At 37.8% G+C, this 12,967-nt stretch overlaps 1 protein-coding gene across 3 annotated transcripts in view; it reads left to right on the top strand.

Annotated features, from left to right (window-relative positions):
* The window catches only part of BRWD1 (bromodomain and WD repeat domain containing 1), a 122,781-nt gene extending 110,034 nt beyond the window's left edge, over nucleotides 1-12,747 (top strand). For all 3 annotated transcript variants that reach the window (XM_067035122.1, XM_059065272.2, XM_067035123.1), the window contains 3 exons: nucleotides 884-1,042; nucleotides 3,172-4,074; nucleotides 5,056-12,747. In XM_067035122.1, coding sequence (XP_066891223.1) covers nucleotides 884-1,042; nucleotides 3,172-4,074; nucleotides 5,056-6,227 — 2,234 coding nt within the window. In that variant the 3' untranslated portion in view covers nucleotides 6,228-12,747. The remainder of the gene's footprint in view (nucleotides 1-883; nucleotides 1,043-3,171; nucleotides 4,075-5,055) is intronic.
* Nucleotides 12,748-12,967: the final 220 nt, after the last annotated feature.

Here is a 12,967-nt window from a genome sequence, read left to right as displayed (position 1 = left end):
AATCTGGAAGCATAGCCAGCATGAAGGGAAGTGGGGTACCGTAGGAGTGGTGGAGGGCAGACTGCAGAGCGGTTTCAGAGGGAGAGCACAGTTTGGCGACAGACACCCCTATGACAGCCACTCTGTTCTTCACGGAGAGTTGGGTTGTGATATGGAGCACAGTCTTGTCGTTCAGCAGTATGTTCCCACTCATTTTGATGGAATATTTATTTTGTGATAGGCAGGCAAGAACTGAGCCTGGATGAGGGAACAGGAAATTTGTTTTCCTATCTTGTGCTTACATTTGTGCATATACTCATTAAATATTATGGTGGGCGGAAATGACCTGTGCTATTTAAATTATTCATCTCACGCCTTTTCTACCTGTGTGTGTGTGTGTGTGTGTGTGTGTGTGTGTGTGTGTGTGTGTGTTGAAATGCTCTTTCTTGAGCTTGGAAGCCTGTATGGTTCAGCTATGCTGTTAGGAAGGGCTACTAGAAAGAGACCTACTTGAAAGCCTACTGAAATACTGGACTTGAAATGATTGTCTTTTCTATAGGAAATACCTGTCTCATAACAGAAGGAAGAAGATAGTGGAGCTAATTAAGTTTTTAATGAAAGCTTGTTTGTAAAATATATAAACAAGCTTTGAATTTCTGAATCCAAACCAGTATTAACATGTTACTTTCAGAAATAAGAGCACAAACTTGATTTAAAATGCTGATTATGTACCTTTTAATACCAAAGTGTTATCAGCTAGTCTTTGGAACGGTTTTTAAAAATATACTCTTCCTCTTCTGAGTATTTTAAGGATCTACTTTTAGTCTGTTGTTACAAAATAACTGCTTGTGTGTAAAGATAGGAGAATATATGTAATGAACTGTTGATGCTTCATTTTTCTTAGAAAGTGAAATGGAAGATTCCTTAGGTACCTCTTCGTCATCTTCAGCTTCAAATAGTTCAGAGGAAAGCAAAGAGAGTTCAAGAGCTCGTGAATCCTCCTTACGTAGTGGGTTGGCCAGGAGCAGGGTGACCAGAACCAGAGCCGCTAAAAGAAAAACTGGTGAGAAGAGGCTCAGTGGTACTTTGGAGAAATGTATATCAAGAGAATTCAAAAGCTAAATATTGGATGGTTTATTTATTTACCCACTTTAAAAAATTTTGTTTTAATTTAAATTTTTATTTATTTTTTGGCTGCACTGGGTCTTCGTTGCTGCGCACGGGCTTTCTCTAGTTGCGTTGAGCAGGGGCTACTCTTTGTTGCGGTGCATGGGCTTCTCACTGCAGTGGCTTCTCTTGTTGCAGGGAGCACGGGCTCTAGAGTGTGCAGGCTTCAGTAGATGCGGCACTTGGGCTCAGCAGTTGCGGCACACGGGCTCTAGCATCCAGGCTCAGTAGTTGTGGCGCACGGACTTAGTTGCTCCACAGCATGTGGGATCTTCCCGGACCAGGGCTCGAACCCGTGTTGCCTGCATTGGCAGGTGGATTCTTAACCACTGCACCACCAGGCAAGTCCTGGATGGTTTATTGACTTAATGCATCTGCACATGATTACATGTCCTTTAGGCTTTTTTTTTTCTTGAGGTGTAATTGACATATAACATTATATTAATTTCAGGTGTACAATGTAATGAGTTGACATTTGTGTACTTTACAGAATGATTACCACAATATGTTTAGTTACCGTGCGTCACCATACATAGTCACAAAATTTATTTATTTTTCTTGTGATGAGGACTTTTAAGATTTAGTCTTAGCAACTTTCAAATATGCAATACAATATTATTAACTATACTTGCCATGCTGTACATTATAGCTTCATAACTTATTTTATAACTGGAAGTTTGTACCTTTTGACCCCATTCACCCATTTCACTCACTCCCTGTGCACCCTCACCTCGGGCAACCACCACCAGTCGATTCTCTGTATCTAGGAGCTTGTTTTTTCTTTTGTTTTTGTAGATGCCACATATAAGTGAGATCATAGGGTATTTGTCTTTCTCTGTCTGACTTACTTCACTTAGCATAATGCCCTCAAGGCCCATCTGTGTTGTCGCAAATGGCAAGAGTCCATTCTTTTTTATGGCTGAAAAGTATTCTCGTGTGTGTGTATCTTCTTTGTCCATATTCATCCATCAGTGAACACGTAGGTTGCTTCCATATCTTGGCTGTTGTGAATAATGCTGCAGTGAGCACGGGGGTGCACACATCTTTGCACATTCATGTTTTTGTTTTCTTTGGATAAACAGCCAGAAGTGGAATTGTTGGATCAGATAATATTCTGTTTGTAATTTTTTGAGGAACCTCTATACTGTCCTCTATAGTGGCTGCACCAATTTACTTTCCCACCCACAGTGCACAGGGGCTCCCTCTGCTTCAGATCCTCACCAACACTTGGTATTTCTTGTCTTTCTGATGACGGCTATTCTGGCAGGTGTGAAATGATAACTCACTGTGGTTTTGGTTCGCATTCCCCTAACGATCACTGATGTCGAGCATATTTTCATGTGCTTGTTGGACATCTGTATGCCTCCTATGGAAAAATGCCTCTCAGATTCTCTGCCCATTTTTAAATTGGATTGTTGTTTTTTTGCTGTTGAGTTGTATGAGTTCTGGATATTAACCCCTGAATAGGTGTATGATTTGCAGGTATCTTCTCCCATTCAATAGGTTGCCATTTCATTTTGTTAATGATTTCCTTTGCTTTTTAGTTTGATGTAGTCTTGCTTGTTTATTTTTGTTTTCGTTGCTTTTGCTTTTGGAGTTGGATCTAAAAAATCATTGCCAAGAATGATGTCAAGGATTTTTCTACCCGTGTTTTCTTCTAGTATTATGATTTCAGGTCTTACATTCTTTAATCCACTTTGAGTTAATTTTTGTGTATGGTATAAGATAGTAGTCTAGTTTCATTCTTTTGCATGTGGCTGTCTAGTTTCCCAACACCATTTATTGAAAAGACTGTCCCTTCCCATTTTTATATTCTTGGCTCCTTTGTCATAAATTAACTGACCATATATGCATGGGTTTATTTCTGGACTCTCTATTCTGTTCTGTCCTTTAAACTTTTTACATTTAGAAAGGTAAACTTGTTTTGGCATTAAAAAAATAAGGAACATCAGTACTAAAATGAAGTCATTTAAAGATGTTGAAATAAGGAAGACCTTTCTAATTTTACTGATACTTTATTTTTAGGTCCAGTTTCTTTGGAAAATGGATGTGGCAGAAGAGCCACTAGAAAGAGAGTCTATTTAAGTGACTCTGATAACAATTCTTTGGAGACTGGTGAAAGTCTAAAAGCCAGAGCTGGAAGTAACCGAAAAGTGCTACGAAAGTGTGCTGCTGTGGCTGCCAATAAGATAAAGTTAATGAGTGACGCAGAGGAGAATTCTAGCTCTGAAAGTGTCTGTTCTGGCCGTAAGCTGCCTCACCGCAATGCTTCTGCTGTAGCTAGAAAAAAGTTATTACATAATTCTGAGGATGACCAGAGCTTAAAGTCAGAACTTGAAGAAGAGGAGCTAAAAGGTCAAAATCAACCGTCACCATTGTCCAGTTCTCATGCTGCCCGGAATACTGAAAATGGAGATTCAGAGTCAGAAAGTGATTTGCGGGTAGCCCGGAAAAATTGGCATGCTAATGGTTACAAGTCCCAAACTGCAGCAACTTCTAAAACAAAATTTCTTAAGATAGAGTCTTCTGAGGAAGACTCTAAAAGTCACGATTCAGATAATGGACGTAACAGAACTGCTGGCCCATCAACATCTTCGCAGAAACCTGAGGCAGAAAGCATCTCAGAGGAAGAGGAGGAAGCAAATTCTGAACCAAGAAAATATGGTGGTAGGAGATACAACACAGGTCGCAAGAATGCTACTTTCCTTAAGAAAGCAAAAATCTTCAGTGATTCAGAGGACTCTGAATCCGAAGCAGAAGATGGAGAAGACGGTAGATGTCATAAAATGGAAATTAACCCGAGTTCAGGGAATGTGAAGTGTGAACCTATTGCTGGGTCCCAGTGTTTTTCAGATCATGTATCTGAAACTGATCTGGATTCAGATGATGACAAGAAAACAAAAGAAAAACCAAACAATTTTATGAAAGGTAATTCAAAACATTCAACCTTGGTTCACTGATTTTTCTCACTGTCTTTTTTTATAGCATACATTGTCTTTTCCCCCCATGAAACTTTTCTTTGCCACCTGTTTTCTCTCCAACCCCTGCATCCTCTATTAGTCTTTTCTCTGTGTACTGTTGGTTGAGTACATTTAGTTTTGCTCATGTAACAGGCTGCCTTGGCCATAGCTGTTTTTAATAGAGATTTCACTTCTTATAATGGAATGGGGATATTATATTGGCTATGGGCTTAAGAAAAGCAGAGGCCAGCACATTTATAAGCTGTTGGTGATAATAGTTGGAGGAGAGGAAAGAAAAGGGTAGTTGAAAGGAATGTGATAAGTAATAATAATAACAGCAGCTAAGAACAGTTACCAAGTTACCAAGCTATTTCTTATCAGGAAGTTTTTCTAAATGGTTTACATTTATTTATGAACCAGTTTAGTCTTCATATCTTTTATGAGATGAGTACTATTATTATGTCCATTTTACTGATCATAACTCTGGAGCATGGAGAATTTAGATAACTTGCTGAATTAAGATTGTCCTGGTAAATGGAGACTGAAAAATATTAAAGAGCAAGAGGCATCTAAAGCTAAGACTAACTAGTGTGTGATGGAACCTGTGAAGTTAAGAAGTTTCAGGGAGGCTGAGTGATGAGTTTGCATACTTTAGTGCAGTGATGAAGAGAGTGTAGTTTGTATTCATTTAAATAAAATACTCTAGTGTCAAGTGTTTTGTGTATATAGATAGAAAGGCATGGGATGTTATTGATGGGAGTATGTTACACTTGTGGACGGTGCTGAGGCTGAAAAAGTCACTGTTCTAAAGTAGTAGAAGCCCAGCCCATTCACTGCCACCCTCTTTCCAAGTTAGAATCTCGGACTTCAGTTGTTTAAAATGTTGAACATTTAATTCCTTTAGACTTAATCTTCTATTAAAGATTAAAAGAGTACTCTTAATTTTTAGACTCTGCATCACAAGACCATGGACAAAGCAGAAAAGTTGCGAGGAAAAGGGTCTGTTCCAGTGACTCAGACAGCAATTCGAAGGTGGTTAAGAAAGCATCAAAAGCCAAAACGGGTCTCCTAAGGGTTCCTCGAAGGTGTGCCACCACCGCTGCTACGAGGATCAAGCTAATGAGTGATGTGGAAGACGTCGGTTTAGAAAATGTGTGTACTAGAAGCCAGAAGGGAAGGAAAAAGTCCCTCCGTTTTGCATGTACCACAGCTAAGAAGATAGTGAGTGATTCCGAGGGAGACGTAAACTGTGATGTGCCGAACGAACAATACGGCTGTGAAGGGCAGTCAGCTGCGGCCGACTCAGACGGCAGTACAACAAGTGCCGGTCAGCCTTTAGACGCAGACGCAGACTCAGACTCTGGAGGTGTGGTGGATCCAAGACACAAGAGCAGGCATACCAGCAGTCAGAAAGCAAACGGTGCACCTTCTAAGACAAAGAATTCTTTGATTGGGTCTTCGGAGGAAGATTCAGAAAGCCATATTCCAGGGAATGAGACTGGTAGAAAATGTTCTTCTGAGTCAAGTCTGGTGCAAAAAGCTACTGCAGAGAATAACTTTGAAGAGGAGCTGAATTACGGGCTACGCAGGTGGAACGGCAGAAGACTCAGGACCTATGGGAAGGCTCCTTTCAGTAAGACAACAGTGACGCGGGGTTCGCAGGAAGCAGCCGGGATGGCGGAAATAAAAAGGAAGAGACTGCGTCCTGAGTTGGAAAATGCGAACGCTTCTGAAACAACGGGGAGCTCGAAGTGTGGACCTGACGCTAGTCCCACATCTGATTCAGAGTTGGGGTCTGCTACTGAATCAGATGCTGACTTTACTGATGACACAAAAACCAAAAAGAGGAAAATCCAAGGAAAAGCAAAAGTAGTTAGAAAAGGTAAAACTTTCACAGCGAAGGTATCTAAAACCGTGAGACGACAAAGACAGAGCAAACGTCCTAGGCTAAATGTGGAGGATAATGACTGGGAGGGTGTGGACTATGCCAAATCTAAGAGAGTCCTCCGGCGTTCCAAGATAAAGACGAGAAATCAGGGTAGGAGGACCGTGAGATACCACGATGGGGATGACGACAGAAGCTTAGAAAACGTGTTAGAGTTTGAAGATTGCACCTTATGACCTTGAGGGAAAACCAGTTCATTTAAAGAGGGAATGGACTGGAATTTATAGTGAAAGCTGGCTGTTGAAATTATTTTTTGTCCTACAATTCAGGGAATATATTTATATTTTTCTATGAAAAGTTATGAATGTGACTAAATCATGACTGTTATTTTTATTTGCACTTGCTTGCCTTTGTAGCAGCATTCAGCACAGGTGCCAAAATATGCTTCATTTTGGGGGCAGATCTACTTCGACAGTATTTAACTACATATAGCAAGAGTTTGAAATATGTTAAACACTAGACATTCTGGTTATCAAAACCAATGAGCATTACTTTCATGGTAGCAATTGTCATAGTTATTTTCAGAATTCGTCAAGAGGTGGTAGTTTCTAATCCCAGTCTTATTGTAGTATGAATTTCATGTGACCTTTGTTTACAGATTCTTCATAAATATTCTGTGCATACTGACATAACAATTGTGGGAGGGGTAACCATGGTTAGTAGGCACGGTACCTACCACTTTTTTCTTTCCCTGGCTACTTGAGTAGAATGCATTATACCAGATTGGTCATTTTCATTGAAATGGTTTCCAACTTTTGTTTCAAAGCCCTGTTGGGTCTTTCTCTTTTTCTTTATTTTTAAGGAAAATATCATCCATTATATTTTATAAACTTGAATTTGTAAAGTGCTGGTAAATTATTTTTTTTTTTTAACGTTTGTGCATTTTAAACCTCTAAGGCCAGACCATAGTACTAGCATTTTCTTTTAAATTGTGCACTAACAAAATGCTATATAATTTGTCTTTCCAAGATCTCCTGGTTTCCATGTACGGAATTTAACCAAAATCTTGGTCTTCCATAGTCTTACTCTGTGAAATAGAGGAGTTTGTGTGCCTTAGATTTAGATAAAGTGTGTTCTTTAATAGAGTGTACAGGGCTAAAAGAGTAAATTATGTGTAATTTCCCCCCATCTCTTGAAATTGTAGAGTTGATTTTTGTTAAGAGTGCAATCACAGATCTCATTTATACAGGAAAATAGTTAACTGTCATTCTCCGTCTCTTTTAGTCGACTGCTGCCATGTGCAAATCCCAAGCATTCTCTGCTGGTGCAACTGAGTATCTTTATTAGTGACCTCGAGTTTAAATCTAAGAAAGTGTCATGTGTTGTGGGAAAATAATTTTGAAATCCACTTAAAGCGTAACTTTTACATCATCAAATACCATAGTACACTTATTTTCGAGCCACATATTTTTACTTGACGGGTGTGCTTCTCCAAGCAGCATAGGTGGCCCCTCCTAGCTTGTTTGTGCCTGAAGATGGACTTGATTCAAGTGGTTTACATATTTCGTAGCTAAAGGGGTATGTTACAGTACTCCCACCCTTTGTTATTTATTGGCCCTGTGTTTGGTTTCAGACAAAATTAACCCTTTTCTCCTGTGTATCCTTAAGGTGGCAGATAAGGAAAAGCATCAGACTCTGGTATCAGTGTTAGAGTGTTCTTAAGTGTTGCTTCTTTTTAGTTATCTTTTCCAGTTGACATGGTAGAAGGTACTTTCTCTTTCTACTCTGTTATCAGGGGAAGGATGTTCTTAGACATTACGAACTGAGGTAGGTGGTATACCTACCTCTCCTTTGGTTGTTGAGAGAGCTATCACCACTTCAAAACTATGATGCTTTTCTTCTCAAAGCTCATGTTAACTGTATTGTTAACAGAGTGAGTCAGGATAATTGTCCTTGACTACTGACCTGAAAAAAATTAATGGCATGCTCTTTATTTCCTTAATTTTAAGAAATGGTGATAGATGTCATATCCATTAATTTATTTTAACTCTTCTTAAGCTTCTCTGTTTTATATCTATTCTCAGGGTTATAACTCCATGTTTACCATCACCTGGAAAAAGGTACCAAAAAAATCCATAAATAAATATGGAATATATTCATAAATACATCACTTCTTTTGGTGAAATGATACTTTGACCATTTAGCCTTCATCAGTAGAACTAGTCTTATCTTTTGGACTGAATTAACTGAATTGATTGACTGGTCAACCGTTCATAATTGTTCATTTTGTCCAAAATGGTTAGGCCTTTGTGTGTAGAAGCAGTATTTTGGTTTCATCTGAAAAACAAACAAAACCCCCCAAAAATTGGCCTGTTGACTTTGAAAGCATGGTTGACAATGGTAGCTTCTCAAGTTCTGAAGTAAAACTAAGGGATTATGGAAAGAATCGTTTTTATGGGTTTTTTTGGTCATGGTGCTATTCCTAAGGTTAACTTTGAATATGTGACTCTCTCTCTGCTAAGTACCTTTAAGGAAGATTAATAAATAATTGATAGTTCAAAATGTTTACATTGAGCACTAGAGCATGTTTGACTTTTTTTCTACTTCATGTGAAATGAGCAGGGATTTAATGCACAGATGTACTTTAATATGTTTGGGATCAGTTTGTATTTTTCTTGTGAAAAAAGACAAAAGGTTCAAAGTGAATGTGAACTGATCCAGAAGTAAGTGCTACAGCTTTCAATTGCACTCGAAGTAACTTAATGATGTATATGAAAAAAAGACTACTGTGGTGTTGTGTATGTCCAAAGTCCTATGATTTTATTCATTTATGGTTAAAAAAAAAAAGGTTTGAGGTGTATTTAGATTTGATTTTTGACTCCTGTGAAAGACTAATTTTACCAAGCATATGAAGACAAAAAGATTTCAAACATTAAAAAAAAAGGTGAGGTTTAAAAAAGTTTTTCCCCCACTTCCGGCTTATTTAAAAAGGGTCTACTGACAATGTGTAGTAACTTCTGAATAAAAGGAAAAGTTTATCCCATTTTCAGATAATTCCTAGGGTAACCATTCTCCCTTTATTTTAGGGATTAAACCCCTTGTCAATTTAGTAATCCTTGAAAGAATGGTAAAGCATTTATTTACTCACAGCTTCTAAGTTACAACAAAAAAGTTTCTTCTAGATAGTTAAGAGTTGTACCTAAAAAATAAATTAGTTTTATAATAGAGAATGGGGGGAAAGAACTTAACGTTTTAGGAAAAGGCACTTCAAAACCTAGAAGTGCAAATGGGAAAAGGAGACGTAAACCAATAAACATGCCATCTGAAGGTACCTACTGTCCAAAAGTAAGACACATCGCTGAATCCTTCACACTCCACTGCTTGATGACTTCTTAAGTAAAAATTCTTTAGAGTAATGTTGGGTCCATACTGTGTTCCCTGTCCCTCTTCCAGCCTTTTTTTCTTTAGAATGATCAGAACACAGAATTTAGTAACTTCACTGTATGGTATTAAAAACTAAAATGAAGGGATTTTATTAATCTCTCTTGTCAGTACAAATTGAATTTGTGTTACCTGAAAAAGATGAGAGGTTTGTATATCAGTAGGTTGCAAGAATATTGTTAAAGGTGCATACAGTATTTTTGGTTTTCCTTTCTACTCAGTTGTACTCGTTTTTTGAGTAATATTTAAATGGCTAGAAAAGGGTTTTTTGCCTGCCTTTTTATAGCTGAAATGCCATCTCCATTCTTTTCATTGATACTAAGTCAATATATTTACTTTATTCAGGTATCTTGTGGTTGTGACCAAATCCTTTAGTTCGTACATTGTATGGAAATTATAGTTCAATTGTTTTAGTATGATGGAGTTTAACAAAGCACCTTCATTGTAGAAGAATTTTCCGTCTGTTAATTATTTAAGGTACATCTCTCAACTTCTGCTGTGGGTATCAGGGAATAATAAAGCAGAAACCCTAAGAAATTTGCAACCTAACAGAATAAGACTGTCTCTTATTCTAGTATTCGGGAACATACATACCAGATCAAATATATTTGTCAAAGCTAGGGAGAAAATGAGCATTGTGGAAGAATCTAGTCCAACTTGATCAGTAAATGCTAATCCTACTTATAGCTCAGATTGTGAACTTAGTGGAAAGGACTGAAGTGTGAAGCGTATAATGGTGAGGGCTGTGTTGTCTTTTCTCACATTTTAAGAAAAGTTTTTATAGCTGTTTCTTAAAATTATAGGTGTTGCCTAAGGATACATGGGAATTCTCCAAGTTAAGAGAAATGTTTACCAATCACTCATAATCTGCCAAACTGGTTCCTAATATGTTGTTAATTTGGTAGAAGAATATCAAGACTCTTACTTGGTACCTCTTCAGGGATTGCTTGTATGGATTTGATGGAGGGAGGAGGGGCGGGGGCCCTCGCAGCGTTTGAGTCATACAAATTCGCAGGCTCTGTCTTTGGCAGCAGTGCAAGTCGCTACAGACTATTTGTCAAGACCGATAATTTCATTGAATGTAATTATCAGTGCTACAGCATATTGTCTGGTCATACTTTAGTTTTTACATTAATTTTAAAGTAAGTTTTATCATTTATTAAAATCTTTAATGGGAATTAGGACTGTAAAGAGAAAGAGGCATCCTGACAATTGAAATGAGATGGCACGGACTCTGTGGACTGCAGCAGCCAGCCCTGCCCTACTGTTGGTTCCACCAGGAAAATTATGTAGAAATCATTACCTTTTTCGATCAGTGGTTAAATGTTAAAGGAATCTTTAATTTTTAATAGGTTGAAGTTGATTTCCTAAGTTTTGATCCACCTTTAGTCCTTGGACTGTATGGACATGTTCAGTTCATCTGTAAAATTCTACCATTTTACTGTAGCTTGTCAAAAAGGCACATCTTTATAATTTTCCACTCCCACATGAGAGCTCTACTTTAACTTTCTAAATTAGCTCGTTACCACGACTGAGTCAGCATTGTCAACTAGGAACCAATTTTTTAGATAACTGAAGTAGTAGGGTATAATAAATTTAATAGTCATCATAATTACAAGCAAAGGCTTTTTTTTTTTTTTTTTAAAACTACTACCAGCCTTCTAGCTGGTTAATTCTGTGAGGTCTGCAACATCCAGTCAATTTCCATTGCAGCTCATCTTTACCTCTTGTCTTAAGCAACTCTCCAGCCTTTATCCATTTGTGATTTCTTCGCATGCAGGCAGAATGCAGGGCTACAGTTTGTTGTGAGCCAGGGGAAGCTGGAGGGAGTCAGATATTCTTGAAGAGGGGCTGCCGTTGGACTGTCTGTGGCCCTGCTGCTTTTCATTCGTAAACTAATAAAGTAGATGGAAAACCCAGTATTTACTTCTGATATCTTGATGTAAGATCTCTCTGAAAAAATTCATTAAGCAGATAAGTGTAAGATCCCCGAATTCATACTTCATATAGTTTTTATCAGATTTTTAGAAAAAAAGTTGCAGTAGCCATCACAACTCCTGTGAGAATCATTATATGACTGTTACCAATTAATTGCTCCTAGAGATGAAAGAAAACTATAGAGAGTCAGATTAGCTGTAGATGCAAAACAAAACAAGGTTCTATGTACCCATCATTGAATGAATTAGATTTAAGTTCATGTGTTCAACCACAGAAGTGACCAAACTAGCAGAGAACAACTCTTGGTTACAGAATAATTTCTGACAATCCCTTGACGCAGCACATACATTGACTTCTCAGTGTTACCAACTCCCCCTAGAAAAATGTTAAACCCAGTGAGTTACAGAAAACACTATTCTATAGCCCTTCTCTAAAGAGACTTTCAGTTTATGGGATCTTCTGGAAATTTACAGTGTAAGGAATATCAGTAGTAAATGCTATTTGCTTCCTGAGTTTTGGTTATTTCATTGCCTATCAATGAAGGGGAGACAATGAAGAAAGGACATCTCAGGTCTCCTCTGATAAGAGGCTTGCAGGACAGAGGTTATGACTTGCAACTAAAATGTTTCCCCTTTCTAGGGATTTGATTTATCCACCAATCACAGTGACCAATAATGTCTGTACTTAAAGTATATGAACTAGGCTAGCATGTTTTCATTTTGATGCAGACATTCTTTTATATTTTTCCATTATCAAATTTGTTTCTAATACTCCCAATTGAAATGCTGATAAGATTAAAATTGTTTATGCTTCTATAGCAGTGATATGAAGTTTACTTTGGATTTAGGAATACAATTTTGTATCATGAAGTATAATTGGAATATGAATGATTCTTAAAACACAGAAGCTAGAGATCGCTGCTTTGAATCAGAACTGTAATGTCTATATCCACGTTTCTGTTCACTACAGACTATATTAGAATACATACTGATCTGTGAGTTATAAAGTCATCTAGGTAAACTGTGATGGAGCACTATTAAAGATGTAAATTTTCACTCTACTAATGAAGTTTTTACCATACCCAGATAGGGAATCATTTACAGAAAAGCAGCAATGCCCTGAGCACTCAGTGACTGTTCCCACACCTGTGGCTGACCCAAGACCATCTAGGACAGTAGGACTTTGGGGATTATACTGATTTGTTAGTATTAAATGACACAATCACAGATGTATTTTTAGAGCAGTATCCTCCAAAAATTTTAAGCTTGTACCCTAATACATAAATTGGACTTCTCTCTAACCCTGAATTATCCTGTATATCTTTCTAAAAACTGTTTGTGGTGTTCTCAAGGACAATAAAACACGATGATTTAACGAGTTCTCAGTGACGGACACTGACTTACGTGCATATGTATTATTTTAAACAGTCCCCCGCTGTCATTCTCCTGTTTTCCTCGGATTGTTTTTATCTTTATGAAATTCCCATTTTTGGGTCTACGTCTTTAGAGATACAGCTTTATCAAGTTGGAGTTGCTTATACAGTATAACTTACTCCTGTATTCTCTCCCCTCTGGACATAGTTCATATTTCCTTAAAG

The sequence above is a fragment of the Kogia breviceps genome, chromosome 5 (genome assembly GCF_026419965.1).
Source record: "Kogia breviceps isolate mKogBre1 chromosome 5, mKogBre1 haplotype 1, whole genome shotgun sequence".
In the NCBI taxonomy this organism is placed as follows: domain Eukaryota; kingdom Metazoa; phylum Chordata; class Mammalia; order Artiodactyla; family Physeteridae; genus Kogia; species Kogia breviceps.
This window is presented reverse-complemented; position numbering and strand designations above follow the sequence as displayed.